Raw genomic sequence first — 23,337 nt, forward strand, 5'->3', positions numbered from 1 at the left:
CTATAGCTGTAGATGAAACCGATTCATTTCTTTGTTTATGTCCCATAACTTTTTTTTTTACCATGAATGGTCATGTCTTCATTCGGTCATTCTTAGCCAGCCATAATGCAGACCCATTAACAGGTAACAGACCACTGTAAGAGCCCCACCAGTCAGGCCTGTGGCTTGCTTGGTCTCAGCCCCCTCTGAGATCCATCACTCCCTCACGCATATAGCAGGTCTCCACAGGCTCACGTCTATCTACAAATATGCACAATACAAATACCAAAACATCAAATTCAGAGTGAGGTTCTGTGTTTAAATATGTTTTAGAGTATAATAAAGATAGATGGCTCTGATTGATGGATCTTTGTGTGTGTGTGTGTGTGTGTGTGTGTGTGTGTGTGTGTGTGTGTGTGTGTGTGTGTGTGTGTGTGTGTGTGTATGTAGAAGAAAGCTCCACTCAGAAACAGTTCCCCAGCAGTGTTCTGGACCTGAACCGGGTCCGAAAGCAGGCCCCACACACACCCAGTCAGAGCTCCTCAGAACCGCCCCCCACCACTGAGGTAGGAGCAGCTCCGAGCAAGAACCAGAACCAGACCCGGACCCAGTCAGACCTGGAACACCCACGAGAGCCCGGATCTCACAAGCTAGTAAGTCTCTCTCCAGTGTGGAAGTGTTCACGCTACACCTCTCTCACTCCAGTGTGTTCTCATTCGTAGCATTTTTGCAGCCTCACTCATATGTTCTCCTAGAGTTCTGAAGTGAAGAAGCCATCAGAACAGCACCTTTTCTCTCTTTTGTTCTGAAGCCGTCACAAGGCTAAGAAATACATTCAGGCAGTCAGAATTAGTTTATACACACTATCACTGATAGTTCGGAATGTTTTCGGCTAAGAAAGATTTCAATGGGTGTCCAAAGGAAAGTTACCTAAGCCTGATGGCTTTAACACAATGAGCTGTGTCATGGTTTATTCCTGGCTTATTCACTGTTTATTCAAGGCAGAGGCAGCTTAGTGTCTGTAGTCCCATGGGTGGGAATAAGAGGGGTGCTACAGCTACAGTTACACTCTTGGAAAGGCACGAGCCATTAAATATGAAACACACACACACACACACACACACACACACACAGCCTGTGTTACACAGGTGTGGATATGTGTGGATATGTGTTTATCTTGTATAGAGAGAAAGTATTAGTTACCAGGGAGTAGTTTTCACCAGTAGTTTGTGGAGGACTGTGATGTTTAACAGCTGTGAAATTAAATACTTTGCTAACCTGTAGTGTGATGAGCTCTGGTGACTAGATTAGACTTGTTCATTTCTCGCTCTCTCAAGGCAAACAGACCCGTACTGGCAGTCTTGATTAGCCAGCTCTTTCTTTCTCTGTGTGTGTGTGTGTGTGTCTAAACCAGTATTAACCTTGTAGTCTATCAGTGATTGTCAGTAAGGCAGACCCCCCCCCCCACCTCTTTGTGTGTCTCTCCCTCCTTCTCTCTCAAAGTCCATTGGGTTATTATCAGCAAAGAGCTGATGTCACAGATAAATCAATTCTCCATGTTTTATCTGTGTTTTATACTGTGGTTTTAGTTTCTGTTTTCTGAGGTCATTTCTTTTTGTTTGTTTGTGTGTGTGTGTGTGTGTGTGTGTGTGTGTGTGTGTGTGTGTGTGTGTGTGTGTGTGTGTGTGTGTGTGTGTGTGTGTGTGTGTGTGTGTGTGAATGTGTGAATGTGTTTTGATGGGTCTGTCAACCACCAGCATCCCGACATATTCACACCCAGCTGAATTTAACCCATTCACAGGTCACCATTCCATTTAAATGGACTGCAGCAAAATGGCCAGCTATGCTTTCTCCATCACTCTAACAAAAAATGAATGCTAACAGCACTCACATGGGTCTATTGGGGTCAAATGTAAGGGCTTAAAGGTGTGTGTGTGTGTGCGCGTGTGCGTGTGTGCGTGTGTGTGTGTGTGTGTGTGTGTTTGTGGTGAGTGGTGAGTGGTAGGTGAGTTTTACCTCACCCTCAATATTCATCCAATATTTAAAAAAATCCCAGATTTAAAAATATTACCTTTAGGCTGATACCTCAGTAGCATTTCAAGAGGCCCCTTCCCCTTCCCCTCCCACAGTGGGTGTCCCCCTATCCGTTTAACACTCTGTGTCCAGTATGGAGGTGTTCTCTGAGCCAGGGGTCTTTAGATTAGCATTCCTGCCCTGTGTGAATCAGGCTTTATAGCTGTCCACCAAATAACATGAGGTGTGTGAGGTGGGATTTAGTCTGAAGTGTGAACTGCAGCGCTCGCAGTGTGGTAGTGTTTTTATGAGGGATGTACAGGGACGTGTGTGTGTGTGTGTGTGTTTCTGTGTGTGAGTTGTTGTATTTGTTTACTGTGAAAAAGCACCTTCAATTTGAATTCCACTCTTAACAGTCACGACACCTCACGTAAGGCTGTTCTATAGCAGTTTTGTATATACTGTATGTGTGTGTGTGTGTGTGTGTGTGTGTGTGTGTGTGTGTGTGTGTGTGTGTGTGTGTGTGTGTATGTGTGAGTGACCAAGTGTGTGCATACAACAAAACAGCAGAAATAGGATTCAACAGTAAATTCTGCACACTGCTGGAGATGTCTTTGTTTGTTGTTGTTGTTGATTTTGAACACACACCAACATGCCACATCAGCGCTGCATGTGTTGGGTGTCAGGCTCGATTGGGGGGGGGGGGGAGGTCATGCCAGATGGGCTCCCAGTATAATCAGACAAATAGATCGACGATTACTGTCATGTGGCAGCTAGATAGAAATGCTCATACGTGTAGTTTTGGCATAGTGGTATGTTAATTGTTAATATATATATACATAAGTGTCACATCACAATCTTCCCACACATCGCAAATATCGCATCTCCATCAAACGCCCACTCGTCTCTCTCTCTGTCGCTCTCTGTATGTGCGTGTGTGTAGGTGTGGTGGTGGTGGTGGTGGGGGGGGGGGGGGGGGTGTTGTGTGTTGTAAACTCTACTCTGTCCGGTCACGAGGTTAAGCTTTTGGATCCGTTCCCCGCACCCCCTCCCCTCGACAGTGCAACTCTGTCCGTTAGGGGTGATTGCTCAGGAGTGTGTGAGTGTGTGTGTGTCTGTGTGTCTGTGTGTTTGCACATGTATTATTCTGTGTGTGTATCAGCCTGTGTGTGAATCTGTATCAGCCTGTGTGTCTGCGTGTATGAGCCTAAATGTGTGTGTGTGTGTGTGTGTGTGTGTGTGTGTGTGTGTGTGTGTGTGTGTGTGTGTGTGTGTGTGGTTGTGTGTGTGTGTGCACCTGACCTTCTGTCTCACTTGGAGCGAGTGTGTCTTTGTTGAGTTTGCTAATGAAGGGCTTTAGGCTTCATTCTTGTGCGGAACAATTTCCAGTGGCGACACAGCAGACAGAATGAGCTGCAAATCCCTTAAGTCTGGGAAGGGAAATTCAATTCCTCTGAGAGTCAGTGTGCCCAAGCGTTAAACATCAGCACCGAGGTGTGTATGACTGCACAAACAGAACAGAAAGTGGATACGTGTGTGTGTGTGTGTGTGTGTGTGTGTGTGTGTGTGTGTGTGTGTGTGTGTGTGTGTGTGTGTGTGTGTGTGTGTGTGTGTGTGTGTGTGTGTGTGTGTGTGTGTGTGTGTGTGTGTGTGAGTGAGTGTGTTGGGGGGCGGGTGCATGTGCATATGCTAGGGGTGTGCGGGGTTGCTCGTGTATGTGTGTGTGTTGTTGTGTGTGGGTGTGTTGTTGTTGTGGTTGTTGGTGGTGTGTGTGTGTCTACATGTACAGTACATTTTCCTGGCTTGCATGGCTGTCCATGTATGTCCTTTATCTGTCCATATTGCTCATCATCTTATGGGTTAGTCCGTCTGTGTGCACATGTGTGTGTGATCCTGCACTTCTATTACTGACGGATGCTCATGTCTTTCGGCATGTTTGTTGCTGCATGCATGTTCCTAATGTTCGAGTGTGTGCGTGTACGCGAGCACACACTGCATGTGTGTGACTTTGTGAGTGTGTGTGGTCGGTGCAGATGGATCAGTAGGATCTGACCCTAGCATCATATTGAGAGACAGAGAGGGTATAGGGGATGGTGTGTGTGTCAGATTTTGAGAGGACAGTTTTATATGGACAGATGTGAGTGTCTCTCTGTGTGTGTGTGTGTGTGTGTGTGTGTGTGTGTGTGTGTGTGTGTGTGTGTATTTTTGTGTAATTCATGAAAAGGTGTTTGTTTAAAAAGCTGTATTTGTGTTGTGACATCTGATAATATGCACACACTGCAAAAATGACTCCCAGATCAAACTATTGATTTGGAAATGACCGTGTAATTTTTTTTTCTTTTTGTCATATACGTTGAAGATGCTTTTGTGTGTGTGTGTGTGTGTGTGTTTGGAAATTCGGCTTTGACGCCGGGTAAACAGCTCATTGCCATGTCTGAAACTGGCATTGATTGACATGCGGTCAACACACGCGTCAATCATGTGCAATTACCCCTGCTGTATACCGTGTTCTCTTTTACACGCATCCTGCTTTTCTTCTAGAAATTGGACTCTTTTCCCTCGCTCCTGCCTATCTTTAACCCCTCTCTCTCTCTCTGGAGCTGCTGGGCTGGGTTGCAAGGCAGCCGCCGCACAATGGAACACTTTGTTTCTTTCACCCTCTCCCTTTCTGAAGGATCTCCAATTAGGATGGGGCTTTTTAGTGTGTGTGCGTGTATGTGTGTGTGCATGTGTGTATGTGTGAGAGTGTGTGTATGGTGAAACACTTCATTTAGCCTATTTTGTTAGTCATTTTGTTTATTTTCCAAACAGAGTGATTACCTGGTGGGGATCCAAAGGCAGGGGGTGGGGTAGTATGTGTGTGTATGTTTGCGTGTAGGGGGTAAATCTGCGCCAGTCTTCTATGCTTCATGTTTCCACTGATTGGGGCTTTTTCATCTGTCGATCTTTCTCTCTCTCTCTCTCTCTCTCTCTTTCCCCTCCCTACTGATTCCCTCTCACCCACTCCGTCTCTGTCCTCCTTTCTTTACGTGTCCCTCTCCCTTCTGCTCTCACACACTCATCTCTTTGTGTGTTTCTCACCTTATTCTGTGTGTGCATCTCTCTCTGTCCTAGTCTAGCTCACTCATGTGTGTGTATCTCTCTCTCTTTCTCACTCATCTCTATCTTTGTCTTGCGGCTCTCTTTTTCTCATACACTCATCTGTGTGTGTGTGTGTGTGTGTGTGTGTGTGTGTGTGTGTGTGTGTGTGTGTCTGTGTGTCTGTGTGTATGCGTGTCTTGGCCTGACATCACCACTCTTTTAGACAACCTGGTGGCAAGAGCAACTAAATTCAATTCCTTTTATGACAGGTCCCGCTAACACACACACACACTCACAGCACAGGACACACACTGACTCACACACACATATAAGGAGGGCGGTTTGTAGTAGTTCGCTGATTTTGGATGTCCCCATCTTTTACAATGTACTGTATAGTTGCCTAGCGGAAGCATTACCTATCTTTACTTGTTGTGTTTCATTCAGGATAGCAAATGATGTCATTATTTCATTTAAAAGCTGCGATGTTTGCATGAAAGACCGGAGCCGTCACTAGGCTATGGGTTGAAGAGAAAACACACACACACACACACGTCTGTGTGGTCCCACACAGCGGATGCATCAGCTCCGGGCAGCTGGCTTCTCCTGTGTGAAGTGAAGTGATTGCCTCTGTTGGGATTTTAGTCCATCTGCTCAACCCTCACTACAGGATGTGACAATGATTTGAAGGATTCCTCACAATGAGCTCGCTTGTTTGGTTAAGCCTAGTCATATGCAAGCACACACACACACACACACACACACACAGACTCAAGCGTACATGAACGCACACCAAACACACTTCCTAACATAGACACACACATACAGAAAAGCAAATATACATATTTATCTCTATATAATGTTTCACAAACATGTACATACATAACACATAAAGCCCAAACAGGATGTTTAAAAAGTTTCAGCTTTATTTTGTATTTGTTCATAAAGTTGTCAAAGCTCCTAGCTCCTTTAAAGAGCCCCAACCTACCTGAGAAATGCCATTGTTGTAGTTATCTGTTGTTAGTTCTCCGATTGCTGTCTACCAGTAACAGCACACACAAACATAAAGAACCAGCCAGCAAAATGACAAACAGGACATGCACTGGCTAAAAACAGAGCAAAGATAGAGCGCGTCTGTGTGTGTGTTTGTGTGTGTGTGTGTGTCTGTGGGTGTGTGTGTGTGTGTGTGTGTGTGTATGTGTGTGTGTGTGTATGTGTCTGTGGGTGTGTGTCTGTGGGTGTGTGTGTTTGTGTGTGTCTGTAGGTTTGTGTGTGTCTGTGGGTGTGTGTGTGTGTGTGTGTGTGTGTGTTTTGTGTGTCTGTGTCTGTGTGTGTGTGTGTGTGTCTATGTGAGTGTGTGTGTGTGTGTCTGTGGGTGTGTGTGTCTGTGAGTGCCTGTGGGTATGTGTGTATGTGTATGTCTGTGTGACTGTGTGTGTGTGTGTGTCTGTGAGTGCCTGTGGTATGTGTGTATGTGTATGTCTGTGTGACTGTGTGTGTGTGTGTGTGTGTGTATGTAGTCTGTCTGCATGTAGTGTTTTTTTTGGACTGACAGAGCGACACAACTTATTCTCTTCATTGTGTGTGTCACCTGCTGTAGGAATGCACATGAAAAGAGAGGGGTGGAAGAGAGAAGAAAAGGAGAAGAAAGAGCGACAGAGAAGAGAGAGATAAAGAGAGAGTGATTGCCTGCTGAGCCTCACACACAGAGTGACAGAAAAACAGGATGGCAGCCACTCATTCACCATCACTCGCAAACAAAACTACGGGATGGAAGACCAGGGCTATGAAATTCATTTTAAAAAGCTCTTCAATAATGTTATATAAGACTTTAAAATTATATTTAGTTTTTTTCTTCTTCATTTATTTGATATCTTATGTTCTGCAGTACTTATTATGTTTTTTTTTGTTGTTTATTGTCAGCACCAATATGCCAAAACAAATTCATGGTAGGCGTAAACTTACTTGGCAATAAATACAATTCTGATTCTGATTCTGATATAATTTTAAATGAATTTCAACAGAATGGTTGCACATTTTCACACATTTTTCTGTCTTTTTTTTATTTCATCAAAAAGAATGAGCCAGACAGATGAGCTTTTTTGTATTTGTGGAAAAATGTAAATGCATAAAATGTAATCCATAAAATGTCTCTAATTTAAATCAGATTTAAACAGAAGGAGTTGTATAATGTATTGTATACAAATTGTATAAAACAGCTCATATTAATTATGTGTTGTATTAATTGTTGTGAACTGTGTGTGTGTGCGCACATGCAGTGTCTGTGTGTGTGTGTGTGTGTGTGTGTGTGTGTGTGTGTGTGTGTGTGCGTGTACGTGCATTGAGAGTGTGTGTGTGTGTGTGTGCGCGCACGTGCATTGAGAGTGTGTGTGTGTGTGTGTGTGCGCGCACGTGCATTGAGAGTGTGTGTGTGTGTGTGTATGCGCACATGCATTGTGCGTGTGTGTGATTTTATGCATCCTTCTCACTCTGTCTCTGTTGTCTCTGAGTCAAGACTGACACTGGCACGAAACAAAGGTAACTCCAGTTGATTTGACCCTGTAACACATAATCATTAATATTTGAAACACACACACACATTCAACATTCACACACAAAAATACACTTTATCCTTGATACTTATGAAAGGCACACTAATACGAAAAATACTTAAAACCCTTTACTCACTGTCAGCACACAAGTGCTTAACACAGTACTCTGAGAACTCTGGAGATACAATGCACACACACATATTTCACTGAATAGGAAGTGACTACTCTTCTTGCTGCTAGCATACTCTTTGTGTCTAGACTGCTCTTCCTCTCTTTTGCTCTTTCGGGTTCAGTTTTTTTCTTTTCTTTTTTATTGTTTAATTCTAGTGAAAAAGAGAGTAGGCAACAGACAGGGGCAGAGGAAAGTAGAGAGGATGGAGGATGAGAGAGAGCAAGGATGAGGGGAAAGAGAGGGGTGGAAGATGAGAGAGAGGGGGATGAGAAAGAGAGAGCGGTGGAGGATGAGAGAGAGGGAACGAGGATGAGGGGATAGAGAGGGGTGGAGGATGAGAGAGCAAGGATGAGGGGAAAAAGATGTGGAGGATGAGAGAGAGAGGGATGGAGGATGAGAGAGAGAGATGGAGGATGATAGAGAGCAAGGATGAGGGCATAGAGAGAGAGGGGTGGAGGATAAGAGAGAGAGCAAGGATGAGGGGATAGAGAGAGAGGGGTGGAGAGGATGGATGATGTCTGGTGTTGGGCGTATAGAGGCGGGTGGAGAGGCAGAGGGGGTGGCTTACCCAGAATGCCTTGCCTGTCCAGCTCTTCCTCCAGCTCCATCAGACGGTTGTACCAGGCCAGACGAACTCCGCCCCTCAGACCACCCAGCTTCACAAACTTAACGCCCAGACCCACAGCCTGAAGAGTGGGCACATACACACACAGACAGACACAAATACGCAAAACACATCAAATCAACATACACATATGTGAGAGCATACATACAGAAAAAAAATACACACTCAAGGAAATGAAGCTGGGTGGGCCAATCCCTGGCTCAGTGGATTTACTGGATTACTGAAACATCGAGAAGAAGTGGATACCAAATCCAGTGGAAACTCACTATCGATGGCCTATGCTCCATTATGGAGTGAGAAGGCGAACAACAACAACAACAAGTAAATTAATAAATACAACATAAATACAGAACACACACACAAACACACATGAGTGAGCGTGTGCACACAGAACAAATACAAACACACACAGCCATATGTTCTCTCAAATTCACACTATCCAGATGTTACAGTTATCCTTGTGCATAAATAAAAGCAAACCCCTGGGCATGGTGGTGAATGTCTCTGTGTGTGTGTGTGTGTGTGTGTGAAACATATTTGTTTAGTGTATACACATCAGGAGGCAAAATGTATCTTCTCGTCAACTGAGATAGAGACAGACAGTTCAATATAATGACAAACCGACAGACTGTTTGACAGAGACAGACAGATAGTCTGGTAGGGAGACAGACAATTTAATATAATGACAAACCGACAGACTGTTTGACAGAGAGACAGACAGAGACAATCTGGCAGGGAGACAGACAATCTAATATAATGTCAAATTGACAGAGAGGGACACAGTGAGGGACAGAGACAGGAGGAAAGATGCAGGTCTCACCAGATCTGCGAGGTAGTCATCACACACCTCCGGGCCAGACTGTTCCAGAATGGTGGAGGAATCTGGAGTAAACACACACACACACAGACACATGCAACCACACACACACACACACACACACACACACATTTAGATAGACTAAGTACAGGAAACACCTTCATGTGCCTTCATCACACTGTGTTGTTTTTTTAGTTTGATTAATTGGTTTAGTCGCTCTATCTACTTGCCTCGCCTGGATGAAACCCATGGTTCTAAAATCGTAACGGGATATTTTCATTTGAAGATGGGGTGGCAAGTCTGTTTTCCATTTAAAGACGGGGCAGCACGGTGTGTGTTCCGTTCAGAGAGGGGACGCAGAGGTGTGTTTTCCGTCGCGTGACATGATGTCATTAACGGCACTCTGGCTGTGTAATCCAATCAATGGGCGACTCGTTGCGAAGGCATTGACCGCGGCCCCTATTGATCTGATGTCTGATAGAGAGGCCGCACTCGAAGGATCCTAAAGCCACTTTTGGAGCTGGGCCCGACTAATCCACTACACATTAAAGGCTCTTTGACTGTCATACTGACTCTATCACACACACAAACACAGATACACGCACACCCACATACACACTGTTTTACACAGACACACACACACGCACACAGAGAACATGCACAACCACATGCACACACTGTCTTTCACACACACACACACTCACTCACTCACACAGACACACACATGCACAGAGCATGCACAACCACAAACATGTCATTTTCCCCTGCCATATATCCTGCCCACATTTAATCATAATGTTGTGACACAATCCTGTGGTGGTTGTGTTTGTGTGTGTGTATTTGTGTGTTGACAGCATTTTGTGAAAGTATTTCAAACGCATCCCATAGTTAGATGTGATAAGTCTGATGAGCCATCTCAGTCCAGTTCTATTCTGTATTTGAGTTTCAGTTTTTGCTTAGAGCAGGGAACCACACCTAGACAACTCTGTCTCCGACATCTAAACTCTCATTACATTACATTAACACATACACACACAAATATATACATACGCAACCCACACACACCTCCACCCACCCCACCACACACACACAGTATACACGGACACATTTATTTTAACAGTGTGTCATAGCCCCTTTTACCTAAATAACCTGGCCTGGTGTGGTGATCTCCTGAGCGAGTAATAACGTGTGGTACAGAGGCTGATTACGGTACTTTGCAGTGTGACAACACGGCCGTTTCAGTCAGTCATTCCTCAAACAAGCACTTCCATATATATATATATATATATCACTGGAGGCATATCACACACAGGCACACACGTACACTTTGCAAGTTCCAAGCCTATGATTGTGTGCAATATTCTTGCCATTTCCTTGGCCAATCCTGAGCAATTTGGTGATGTGTCTATGTTAAACGCTTTCCCTGATGGGGCTAAAACTTGTAGCCATTTCATGTCTCATGTAGGCTTCTCATGTCATGCTTCATGTTATTGTTGTGAAACCGTATGGAAAGCGCCCAAGCAACACTGGGAGTTTAACCCTCATTAATTTCTCCACAGAGTACAGTCCATTTTTTTTATTTCATTTTTTATGAAAGATGAACGTTTCAGTAAGTGATTGTGTTAGTATTTTAGTATGTCAGTATGGTTGTGTGTGTGTGTGTGTGTGTGTCTCTGAGTGAGTGAGTGCATGTGTGTGTGTGTGTGTGTGTGTGTGTGTATGTGTGAGTAAGTATGTGCGTGAGTGAGTGTGAGAGCAGCATGTATTCGTCCCTTGTGCTATCCACAGTTGCCAGCCCCTGGTTCATCAACAGATGGCAACTATCAGGCCTTGAGACCAATGGTCTCTTATTGAGATCTGGATCTGAAGAAAGACCCTAATGTGCACCTTAAACTGCACACTTTCTCGAGCTGTTAAAAAACAGGTTGAAAAAAAGGAGTTCAGGTTCTTCTCTCATTCCTTCAGGTTTCCCAGCCCCTGCGCACCTTCATCCTTCCTTCTTTTTCCTTCACTTCATTCATGTCCAGCCCTGTACTGTGTCATACGTGGGGAACTTGAACTTGAAGGGTGCATAGCGCAACACGACCTTACTCATGGTCCACTTCTGAGTGTCTGTACATACACATAGAAAACAAAGCTGGCCGGACTCACGGCTACAGGTTGACCTCTCACCTTTGCCCTTTGAGGTCGCACGGAGGAGGTCACTAATGGTGGCCTCGTTCACGTGTTTCAGGATGACCCCTGTGACCCCTGGTGGGAGGAGCCTTGCTTCACCGTAGAGACAAGGGCGGGAGCCGAAAGCGGCATTAGCGATCAGGCAGCAGGTCTGATCAGACAGCGCACAGCTGAGATTGTCCCACTGTTCCAGGTCCTACACACACGGATGCACACGCATATTAACACACACACAGGCATAATAACACACACACACAGGCTTATTAACACACGCACGCATATTAACACACACACAGGCATATTAACACACACACATGCATATTAACACACACACAGGCATATTAACACACACACGCATATTAACACACACATGCATATTAACACACACACAGGCATATTAACACACACACACAGGCTTATTAACACACGCACGCATATTAACACACACACAGGCATATTAACACACACACATGCATATTAACACACACACAGGCATATTAACACACGCACGCATATTAACACACACATGCATATTAACACACACACAGGCATATTAACACACACACAGGCATATTAACACACGCACGCATATTAACACACACACACACACATATTAACACACACACAGGCATATTAACACACGCACGCATATTTACACACACACACGTATATTAACACACACACAGGCATATTAACACACGCACGCATATTAACACACACACAGGCATATTAACACACACACGGGCATGTTAACACACGCACGCATATTAACACACACACATCCATATTAACACACACACAGGCATATTAACATGCACGCATATTAACACACACACATGCATATTAACACACACACAGGCATATTAACACACGCATGCATATTAACACACACACACGCATATTAACACACACACAGGCATATTAACACACGCACGCATATTAACACACACACACGCATATTAACACACACACAGGCATATTAACACACGCACGCATATTTACACACACACACGTATATTAACACACACACAGGTCTGTCCATTGAGCGTCTCCTGTTGATACATGTCCTAAATGCACACAATAATACACAACTCATGTGCACACACACACCATGAAAATGTACATATACACACACCTTTTAAATGCAACTGGCATACCACCAGTAGCATATATAAAATGCATCTACATTATAACAAGTCTGACCTCTTTCCTGAAGGGGTCGATGAGGGCGCAGATGGCTGGATACTTCTTGATCAGAGACTCATACACCTCCACCAGCTCGTCTGGAGACTTCAGAGTACCGGCTATCACCTCATACTTCCCCTTAGACTGACAGCACACAGACAGAAACACAGGGAAGCACACTTTATTCTCTGTCGAAACAGCCAAACACATCGCTTCTGAGAGGCACTTCATCTCAGTGTCCTCACAGGGAGACACACTTCTTTCACAGAGACACACAGAGATACACATCCTTCAACACTCCTCACAGAGAAAATGCAGTGGGTAAGGGATCGGGTAATCTAGTGGGTAAAGGATCGGGTAATGCAGTGGGTAAGGGATCGGGTAAGGCTGAGGGTAAGGGATCGGGTAAGGCTGAGGGTAAGGGATCGGGTAATGCAGTGGGTAAGGGATCGGGTAATGCAGTGGGTAAGGGATCGGGTAAGGCTGAGGGTAAGGGATCGGGTAAGGCTGAGGGTAAGGGATCGGGTAATGTAGTGGGTAAGGGATCGGGTAAGGCTGAGGGTAAGGGATCGGGTAATGCAGTGGGTAAGGGATCGGGTAAGGCTGAGGGTAAGGGATCGGGTAAGGCTGAGGGTAAGGGATCGGGTAAGGGATCGGGTAAGGCTGAGGGTAAGGGATCGGGTAAGGCTGAGGATAAGGGATCGGGTAATGTAGTGGGTAAGGCTGTGGGTAAGGGATCGGGTAATGCAGTGGGTAAGGGATCGGGTAATGCAGTGGGTAAGGCATTAGGGGAGAGTGTTTGAACTCACGTAGTCCATGAGCCTGTGGGCGGAGCAGCTCAGGGCGAAGTGGAGGTCCTTCCCTGGGGTCAGCCGCAGGTTGCTGCACGCCTCAGTCAGGAGGTCCAGTGACTGCTCCGCGCGATCAAACCCCACCAACAACGCACCTTCATCCGTGACAGGAAACACCAGGGTCTGGGGATGGGGGAAGAGAGAGAGAGAGAGACAGAGAGAAAGTATAAAAGAAAGAATGAAGGAAGAATTAAAAAAAGGAAGAATTATTGAATGAAAGAATAAAAGAAAGAAAGACGGAATAACTGTAAAGTTATATCTTCATCTCATCAAAACAAGCTGAGACCTCTCAGTAGCCTTCCATTATAACTCTTTGCTCTTGTTGAGCAGCCTCCTGTCTGGATGTATTAAACATGGTCATGCCTACCTGACACACTGCAACACAATACATGTAGGCCTAGTGTATGTGCAACACTTAGGCCTACTAGGTAGTGGTATTCTTGAAACGTGCTTCAGTACATTTCACTCTCATACATTGCTCTTAAAATGTACTCTTAGGTACTTGTTGGGAACAGATTGTGCCACTTGTGACGTGCGTAAAAGGTTACTGCTGACATGAAGACCTTTTTTGCTGATACTCTGGCCCATGCTCGGTTAGCGTTGGCTCTCTGAAACTAGGCCACCAGCTCTCCGCTGCAGAGTCTGCTTTCATCATCACTGCTCTCTCTCTCAGTGACAACATGGCTACGTTAGCGGCTGCCCTTGGTGCAGTGCTGAAGCTAAACCACAGCACTGGTGTCACAACATGTCTGACTGTGGTTTCGGCCAGCTGTCAGCCGAGGTCTCTGGTGGGGAGGCGAGGCTCTGCTGCTCTGGTTATGACCCTCTGTCTGGCCTAGGAGTTAGAGGGGATTAACTGGGACAGATCTGCTCCAGCGTCCCATGCTCTCCTGGATGTCATTAGTAGCTAATCGCTAACCATTCGTTTATTGCTAATTCACTCCCACACCACACTGAGATGGTCTAAACAAATCCATCATAGAAAAGTCTAGAACATGAATCTGTTCCTATGGCATCTGTGTGTGTTATTTCACCACAACGGGCTGGCAGTGTGTGTAGAGTCATATCTCAAAGAACACTTTCCCAACCCCTGAAGGACGTGTTGATATCTGCACCATTTTACCAGTGGCACCATTTTAGGTCTTGGTTACGTGGGTCAGTAGCACTGCGTACATCTATTTCTGCGCAGAGCATGCTGTACCGTGTTCATCCTTCACATTTCACACCTCCAAATGGTGTCACTCCTAAATTCTTGCTTCCCACTGATTTCATTCTCATTCTTCAAATGCCTACAGAATACGTAACCAAGGTTACATCTGATATGCTCCTGCCGCAGTAAGCCAGAGAGGAAAGGCAGGCCTGTGGTATCTCTATGTACTGCAGCAATACTGATGCAGCAGCCTGGCATCGCTGAAGGATGGTTATGAAACGCTACATATGCTGGAAACGTTATAAGTTCACTTGGAGTCAGTTTGCTCAAACATGCAACAGCTAAGATGGAAGCACTTAAACATGAACTCTGTAGATGTTTTTTATTTTTATTTACGGTAAGTAAGAAACTCATGTGTTCTGTGCGGTTCTATGCGTGCGTCTGTGTCCTGAGGAATCACAGAGTCACATGGTTGTTCATAAGTAAGACTTTGCCAACATTGACTGATATCTCAGGTAATGGCGCTGGCATAATATCTTGGCAGTGCCAAGCAAGCCATGAAATTGCATCAATATTGAGGGTATGAATTCCTGGCGTGTCTCAGAGTGTGTGCGAGGGAAAGAGGCAAGAGGTTTACGACCCCTGTATCCCTCCAAAATATCAATGCCTGTGCTGAATGAATGAATGAATGAATGAATGGATGAATTAATGTTTCTTACCCCTGTTTTTGAAGCAGTGTTCAGGATTCTCTTAATTTCCCTCTGCAGATCAAGGACCATGGAGATTCTCTGAGTACGAGGACACAAATGCACATGACCAGTGAATACAGAGTGTGTTTGTGTGTGTGTTTGTGTGTTTGTCTGTGTGAGTGTGTCTTCTAGTATGACTGTGTCTCTACTGTCTGTGTTATAGAGGATGACAGAAAGACAGAGAGAGTTTCCGGTTCTGATCCATACATCTCTGACTCTCGGTCCAGCTGCAGGGATGACTAGGACTTCCTCCAGGAGGTTGAGTTTGCCCGGAGACGCCTTACCACAACTCAACACCGTCACCATGGGAAATGGGATGTCAACATCACCGACTGTCTGCAACAGCACACACACACACACACACACACACACAGAACAGGGAGTCAGCACTACAATGCTTATATATATATATGTGTGTGTGTGTGTGTGTGTGTGTGTGTGTGTGTGTGTTTGTGTGTGTGTGTGTGTGTGTGTGTGTGTGTGTGTGTGTATGTGTGTATGTGTGTTACCTGGTCTTTCCTCAGTGCCCGTATGTGCTGGTACAGTGGCATGTCCTGAACCCTGGCAGCAGACTTGGCGACGGCCAGAGAGACGGCACCCACTGCTGTGCAGCCCTCTAGCACGGGCACAGGGGGCTCTGCAGGGGGCAGGATCTTCTCTATAGACACACTCTTCTTACCTGAGGAGGGAGGGGGAATGAGGACGGGAGGACAGAAGGAGATGTGAAAGAAAGAAAGAAGGAGATGAGAACAAGAGAAAAAAGGAGCGGGGGGGCACACACACTCTCCTTACCTGAGGATGAAGGAGAGATAGGAAGAGTGAGATGGAGAGGAGAGATAGGGAGAGTGAGAAGGAGGGAAGGAGAGATACGGAGAGTGAGAGATATTCAGAGTGAGAAGGAGAGATAGGGAGAGTGAGAGGTAGGGAGAGTGAGAAGGGGAGATAGGGAGAGTGAGGAGGAGAGAAGGAGAGATACAGAGAGTGAGAGATAGGGAGAGTGAGAAGGGGAGATAGGGAGTGTGAGGAGAAGAGATAGGGAGGGTGAGAGAGATAGGGAGAGTGAGAAGGGGAGATAGGGAGGGAGAGTGATAGATAGGGAAAGTGAGAGAGAGATAGGGAGGGTGAAAGAGAGATGCGGAGGGAGAGTGCATCATTACAACCATATTTACCCCCCTAGCAGACCAGGTAAGTCATGATCAGCAGCCCCTTGTCTTAATCAGTATTCATTAGGCCAGGTTAACAAGGACGAGTCCTAACTGGTAACAGGAAACAGAGGAAATGTGATGGTCCTTACACACACACACACACACTCTCAGGGACAATAATGAGCACAACACACTCACAAGATGGTCAACTAATGACTTAAATTTGCTAAAGACAGAGATCACTATCACACACCCTCTACCTCTCTGCCCCCTCCCTTTCTCTCTCTCTCTCCCTTTCTCTCTCTCTCTCTCTCTCTCTCTATCTATCTGTTGATGTCTCAATTTCTGTTTATCACCCTCTTCTTTTTTCTATTTCTCAATCACTCCTATCTTCAACCCCACCCCCTTTCACCCTCCCTCCCCCGGCAGTAGGCGGGCCTACCTTTGTCTCCTCCCTTCTTATCCTTGCCTTGGGTGGGAGGAGCAGGAGCAGGAGGCGGGGTAGGGGTGTTCTTAGCCGACTTAGCCAACTTTGCCTCCTCCGCTTCTCTCTTCTTGTTCTTTTCATCCTCGTTCTCCAGGAAACGGGCCAAGAAGAAATCACTGTCAAATCAACCAACAAATACATAAACATATAAACAAACAAAAACATAAACATGTAAACAAACAAACAAGACGTCTGCTGTTCTCTCTCTGACCTGAAACCTGCCAGTGAGGTGGAAACAACAGAGAAACTACAGTGCATCAGTGGTGTGAACACCACATTAGCGTCATCTATGTCCTGAACACCACATTAGAGTCATCTATGTCCTGAACACCACATTAATCATCTATGTCCTGTTGGGCAAAGAAAAGAAAGTCTGCCCAGTCATTGAGAGAGCCTATGGAATGGGCTTCAGTACAAAATGCAGACGTGTAAACATTCATGTCGGTATAACATTGTCTGTTTGAAATTCCACTGGAGACTGGTAAGGGTGTTCAGTTAAGGCTATAAACCCAGCCAGAGGTTTTGGTAAGGGAAGAATATTCTGTAATGCATCAACCTAGAAAGTAAAAATGAATAGTACTCTTTAGTAGAGTAGAGATTTTAAATCCCTCATCCTTCATTTGAAGAGATGTGATATGAGGAAAACATAAGCAATGCTGGATGAAAAGTACAATAATTAATCATGAATTTTAAGTACTATAGTATGTTTACTATACACCTGTATTTCCTGGACTACAATAATGAAGTCCTGCTGTATGTTTGCTATACACCTGTATTTCCTGGACTACCTGACCCAGTTTCTCTCTGTGACTGTCTTGTTGAGCAGGATGTCTTGATGCACTGAATAAAGTACCCCACGAGGGATCATACAGTCTAATGGCACTATCATATCCTCTTGGGAAGAATTGGAACTTTGCTAGTTCCTTCCTAAAATCTCTGATGACTTGCCATTATTTTAGACTAGAAAAGATATCCTTCCCCCGGATCAAAACCGAATAGCAAAGAACAAAAGGGGTTTTGTGAGAGCACACACACACACACACACACACACACACACACACACACACACACACACACACACACACACACACACACACACACACACACACACACAAACAAACTCAGTGATGACATGATTTGCTGTGGCAGGCTGTGGTAAGCTATCCTCACCGAGTGCTGCAATGTGATCAAACATTGATCTGAATCTGAACTCTGTCTGAACCAGTACACACTCATTCCCACAGACACACACGCACACACACACACACACACTAGCAAACATGTATTTATTTGTGTTTCTGTAAAGGGCAAAATCATTCTGACTCAGGAAGTGAATCGGGTAGGGGCTTCATTCTGCTCCCTGGCTCTGAGGATTGCTTGGGTACTGTGACTAGTTCCTCCTATTTGCAGGGCATGTCATGTGATCACCTGATCAGTTCTTGCACCTCAGCCAATCAAGGAAGAGGACAGGAAATCCCATTAGGACCTGGGAATTACCTGTCCGAAATGAAAAACCAGCTTCATGCCAGATAAAGGCTACCCTGTTTGTCCAATCCAGCCCCCTGTACCCCACTGAGTAACATCAGGTGCATCAGATTTCATAGTCTCCATTCTGTGACAAATCTCTTTAATTTGATTCTTGAGCACTATCACACATTTCTATAGAGCAGTTAACTACTTCTTGTTGTAACATCTTACCTTGCCTCTTCACACACCTGTGAATCAAACAGTCCCTTGATTTGACAGAGATAAATTAATGAACCCCATTCTGATCAGTGCTGACACTGCTTTATTCACATTCTTAAATGGTACCTCAGTATCTTGTCGATGGTGGCCTGGTCGTTGGGGTCGAGACCCTGGAGCATGTTGCTGATTGGCTGGTTGATCCAGTGCAGGGCAGTCTCTAGCGCGTGTCTTTGGTTTTCCCCAGCGGCCCCTGTCTGGTCACTTTCACCCGCCACCGGCTCAATGCAGCTGGACACAGTGGCACGGCACACACACTAGAGCCCGGGCACAGAGGGACATGCCCAAGGGTAGGAAGACGCAGGGGAAACAAGAGTGGAAATCAGCTGGTTTACGTGTGAAGCTGAATAACTGTCAGTCACATACAGACAATCGTCAGAACGCTACGTCAGTCAGAGAATAAACAGAACAAGAGTTTGTTCAAAAGACCAGTTCACAGTTTTTATTGTTGTTGTCAAACAATGAAATACTAAGAAACATGGATGTAATGCTTAAGGAGCAGTGAAACGTTCGGTTCTGTTCTTTTCTGTTCTGCGACGTTCCTCTGTTGAAACAACTAAAACTACAAACCACTATGGTGGTTGATGACCATAGCAATTAGCAATAGCAACCAATGCAATTATAAGCAAGTGTCAAAAAGGTCAGAGCCCTGAAGGAGGACTATCAGGACTGGTGTAAGACTCAGAGCGTGTGCATACGAGGAGTTCACCTCATTGTGGTATAGCATCAGTTCCTACTGATCAGCCCCACTCACAGCTCAGGAGAATTACGGAACACAGCTAGCTGATGCCATGTCAATGTCAATTCCTTATTAATATAAAGCTATCCTTTATTCATAGGTGCAGCAAGTGTTTCTACTGTGTTTTTTTTAGAAATGAAAGCATCACTTCTGTTTGGTGAAATAATGGACTTTGATGACAGGTGACTGTTTGAGACTCAGAAATCCATCGCTTAGTGGTCTGGGAGAGAGCAGGAAAACAGCAACGACTGATTAAACATGCAGAGATGTACGAAGTTCAAAGCCTCATGAATTTTGCAGAATAATTATTCTTTTAACTTTTTATGTATGTGTGTGCAGAAAGATTTCCTGGTGTACTTTCATACAGCCTCTTTTTCTAATCTTGTAGATTATAATTTGGCTCTCACATTTCTCTCCTCTCCTCCCTGTGTGTGTTGTTGTAGTTGGCAGTGCACCCTACTGAGAGACACTACTAGTGTTTGTGGAAGAATAGAAATGCTGGAATGAAATCTCAACGAGGATCTCAGGCTCATGAATCAAACACTTCCCCCCTTGATCCTGTCTTTTCTATAGGGAATCCTGTCTCACATAAGAGGTTGACAAGAAGAGCAAAAAAGCACACTGGGCTGTAGGGTTTCTTCGGGGAAGAGCCCTGTGGTTCAAATGGCCATTGTACCCCCTCAGAGTGGGCGGCTGGGTGGCTGGTGGTCAGCTGAGAGAGACCCGTCACGGCCCTGACACACTCACCTCTCTCTGACCCGCGGACGGCAACCCAGATAGAAGACGGAAAAGCTGAGTTAATGTTCATTCTGCTCTCTCGCTTTGTATTTCTCTACAGTTTCCCTCCCCCCTCTTTCTCTCTTTACCTCCTTCTCTTTCTCCCTCTTTCACTGTCTCTCCCTCTCATTCTCCCCATCTCTTGTTCTATTTCTCGCTCTCTTTCTTTTCCTTTCTCTCCCTCACGCTCCCATTCTCTCTCTCTCTTTTTTCATTCTTTCTCGCTCCCTCTCTCCCATTCTGTGTATGTGTATGTCTCTCCTCTGGGTCTGCCTGCTTCCCTTGCCGTTTGCTATCAGTCTGGATTAGCATCAGGCCATCTCACTGGTATCAGCCAAATGGACGGAGCTATAATCCAACAGCGCCAGTCTAAACACCACTAAACCCTCCCTCCCTCCCTCCTTACCTCCCATAGAAACACAGGCAGAAGCAGGGCAGAGAGGGGCACTGGGTGCAGAAGGGAGGGTGAGACCATAAAAGGGAATCTCTGTTAAAATTATTACACAGGAAATGCAACCCTCAGCACTCACTATGACTCCCCAATGATTTCAGAAACCCAAAGCACGGGACATTTCCTGTTTCCATGGCTATCCAGGACCTGTCACGTCACATGGGATCGGTCAACCTCGTTCTACTGTATAGTCCAAAAGGGAAAGGGGTCAAAGTTCACAGGTTTCCCTCTGTTCATGACCCAATCCCCCCTCCTTCTTGTCTCCCCTCCAGCCTCCTTATTTTCGCATGTCTCATTTCATTAAGTCTCTCACCAGGCCTCGGAACAGGGTGTAATGTTTATCTAATAACATCATAACATCACTGCCATTATTTGTCTCATATTCATATCAAGCAGCTTAGCTGACGGCACTGAAAAATGGATTGTGACTTGTACATAAAACATTATCCCGGCTGGGAAGCATCCATTGCTGCTTATTAGAAGGGTCATGGATGTTTTATTGGAATTGTTGTCAAAAGGGACTGTGAATTTTCCTGGTTGTTTTGCATTGTTTTACCTTCTATAATTACCGTGATATTTGACATAATAAAATGTATTAAACCAACCTTGGTAATATATTCACAAGAAGAAGTGGGCTGATTGTCACAAACAATAAAATTGTAATTTCTGACAGCTACCTCATGCCTTCGATCTGTCACAATGGCTTACCTTCTCCTCATTTCTGATGATACAATACACGTTTGCCTGGGCTGAGGGTTGTCCGTTCCCATCATACATTTCTTTTCCCTCTGTTCTACATATCACGGCCTTTGCGGAATGTTGTGAGAAGTAATTTGCCTAAAGATGCATACATTGGTTGTTAGTGCTGACAGTAAGGTAGAGTTGCGTTATGTGACCAAATGTAAACTGTATTAATAGCTAAACCTAGTTTACTGACAAATAGTCAGTATTGACCTGAATTTAATCGTCCAAAACAGACTAGCTATAGGCACACGCCCTCCTGACTTCCGATTGAAATAATTAAAATTCAGGAACAAGGGGTGACATTTAAATATATTATATATAAATATTTACCTACCTTACAAAAACATAATCATTACTATCTAATATCAGACTAAGTTAGTCTACTCACAAGTTAACCTTAATGCAGACATCAAATGTCTGTAATGTTTGCTAAGATATTTTACATTTCAGCGAAATCAACTTTGCCTTTGACAAAAGACAGGGGCGTTGAAATGCCTGGACGTACCACATAACCGTAAATATCATCAGGCCTTTCCAGGAACATCTGATTCAAAACACCCTCTATCTTCTGCGGAACCGAGTTTGCTCTATAATACTCGGCTGCTCTGTGTTTCAAGTCGTAGAACTCTTGGTCCTCTTTAGAGACTCTACGGTTGCAACCTCTTATGTCTTTGAAAGACATTGTAACCTAATATCACAGTGTAGCGATATATTACTTAATTTGGAGACTCTGGATGATAAAACACCATCAATAGACTACAAAGTTACCTGACTAGCAACATCGGCAATGTGCTGTTATAGAACCAATTCAATAGGCTTTGTGTACTGATGTTGCTGAGCAACACATACCACTGACATCGCGAGAATTTCTCAAAGCGGTGTTTCCTTTTCGGTGGTGTCAATGGGATTCTGATTGGAATGGGGTAAATGAATTAGAAAGGTATAGGCAAAAAAACTGCATGTATTTTAAACTTCACATGTGTGGGTTCCATTTTAAAAGCACAAAATTCGTGATGCGATGTTGAAATTTCCATATGGCCTTCACAGGCGTTTATGGAGAAAGTGGCCTTTTTTATTGTTAGAGGCCTTGTTTGTGTAGGCCACTGTGCACTGTACAGGCGCTAGCCTGCTGATTTCGACTGGTACAGCTTTCGCTCTGTGGCTCTTTATGATTAGCTCTATGACACTAGTAGCGACTTGCTCAAATTGTCTTATTTTGGAGCCAGCTAATCTTATCCTGGTAAGGGTGCCTGTGGCTGTATTAGGTGTAATAGAATATTCGCAGAATGCAAACGCAAATGCATGTTTTCGTTTTACTACCCACAAGCTATAACCTAGGCTACTATTAACGTCTACTTCTAACCTACTGGTATCAATATAATAATAATAATAATAATAATACTGTATTATTATTATAAATATATCAATTGTTATTAGTATTATTATTATTATTATTATGTGGTTGTTGTATCATGAGGATAGAAGGACCATATAGGCTATAGCTTGAAGCGTATCTAAGAATGATAGACTATAACTGCAAGTTGATGTATCCGTTTGGTAGTAAACAGTCGGCTATCCCCCACAGACAATTTCGAGGAAATTATTTAAGTGTCTGTGATGTCTACAGGCCTACTGATTTTTCTAATGGTTCCCAAATAATTTCTATGGCCTATTTCTACAGCCTATTTCATTTCACATTGTATCATTCGATTAATTTAATAAAAACGCTAATGCATGGCAAACGAGTGTATTAGAGCATCTTAGAACTTACAAAAAATATATTATATTATATACCCAGGTCATTGTCGGTCCGGTCATTATTGTTTTAATTTATTTTATAGGGCGTTTACATAAGGGTTCATTATACTGTCTTCATAATACGGACACTACAAGATGTATTTTAAC

General features: G+C 44.5%; 2 protein-coding genes across 2 annotated transcripts in view; one reads left to right on the forward strand and one right to left on the reverse strand.

The window, feature by feature from the left end:
• shtn1 (shootin 1) overlaps positions 1 to 7,036 on the forward strand; it is a 36,940-nt gene extending 29,904 nt beyond the window's left edge. The window contains exons 16-17 of the mRNA XM_031579520.2: positions 430 to 632; positions 6,671 to 7,036. Coding sequence (XP_031435380.1) covers positions 430 to 632; positions 6,671 to 6,682 — 215 coding nt within the window. The 3' untranslated portion in view covers positions 6,683 to 7,036. The remainder of the gene's footprint in view (positions 1 to 429; positions 633 to 6,670) is intronic.
• Positions 7,037 to 7,750: 714 nt separating this feature from the next.
• On the reverse strand, positions 7,751 to 22,204 carry eno4 (enolase 4). The gene is made up of 13 exons (XM_042709574.1): positions 21,938 to 22,204; positions 21,397 to 21,525; positions 18,791 to 18,978; positions 16,894 to 17,094; positions 15,856 to 16,087; positions 15,554 to 15,682; positions 15,317 to 15,385; positions 13,406 to 13,570; positions 12,615 to 12,740; positions 11,409 to 11,607; positions 9,240 to 9,301; positions 8,219 to 8,480; positions 7,751 to 7,797 (listed from the first exon to the last, which is right to left on the reverse strand). Exons 1-13 carry the CDS (start codon positions 22,112 to 22,114, stop codon positions 7,751 to 7,753), a joined length of 1,986 nt encoding a protein of 661 aa, XP_042565508.1. The 5' UTR covers positions 22,115 to 22,204.
• Positions 22,205 to 23,337: the final 1,133 nt, after the last annotated feature.

This window comes from Clupea harengus, chromosome 13 (genome assembly GCF_900700415.2).
Source record: "Clupea harengus chromosome 13, Ch_v2.0.2, whole genome shotgun sequence".
Taxonomy (NCBI): Eukaryota; Metazoa; Chordata; class Actinopteri; order Clupeiformes; family Clupeidae; genus Clupea; species Clupea harengus.

Excerpts from the sequence above, each read along its gene's own strand:
- eno4 (XM_042709574.1), bottom strand. The coding sequence starts at position 22,114 with ATGTCTTTCAAAGACATAAGAGGTTGCAACCGTAGAGTCTCTAAAGAG. Across the intron at positions 8,481-9,239 it reads ATGACTACCTCGCAGATCTG|GCTGTGGGTCTGGGCGTTAA; the intron begins GTGAGACCTGCA and ends CCCACTCTTCAG. Across the intron at positions 7,798-8,218 it reads TCTCTATGCCCTCATCCTTG|AGTTCTCAGAGTACTGTGTT; the intron begins CTCTCTATCATC and ends TTGTATCTCCAG.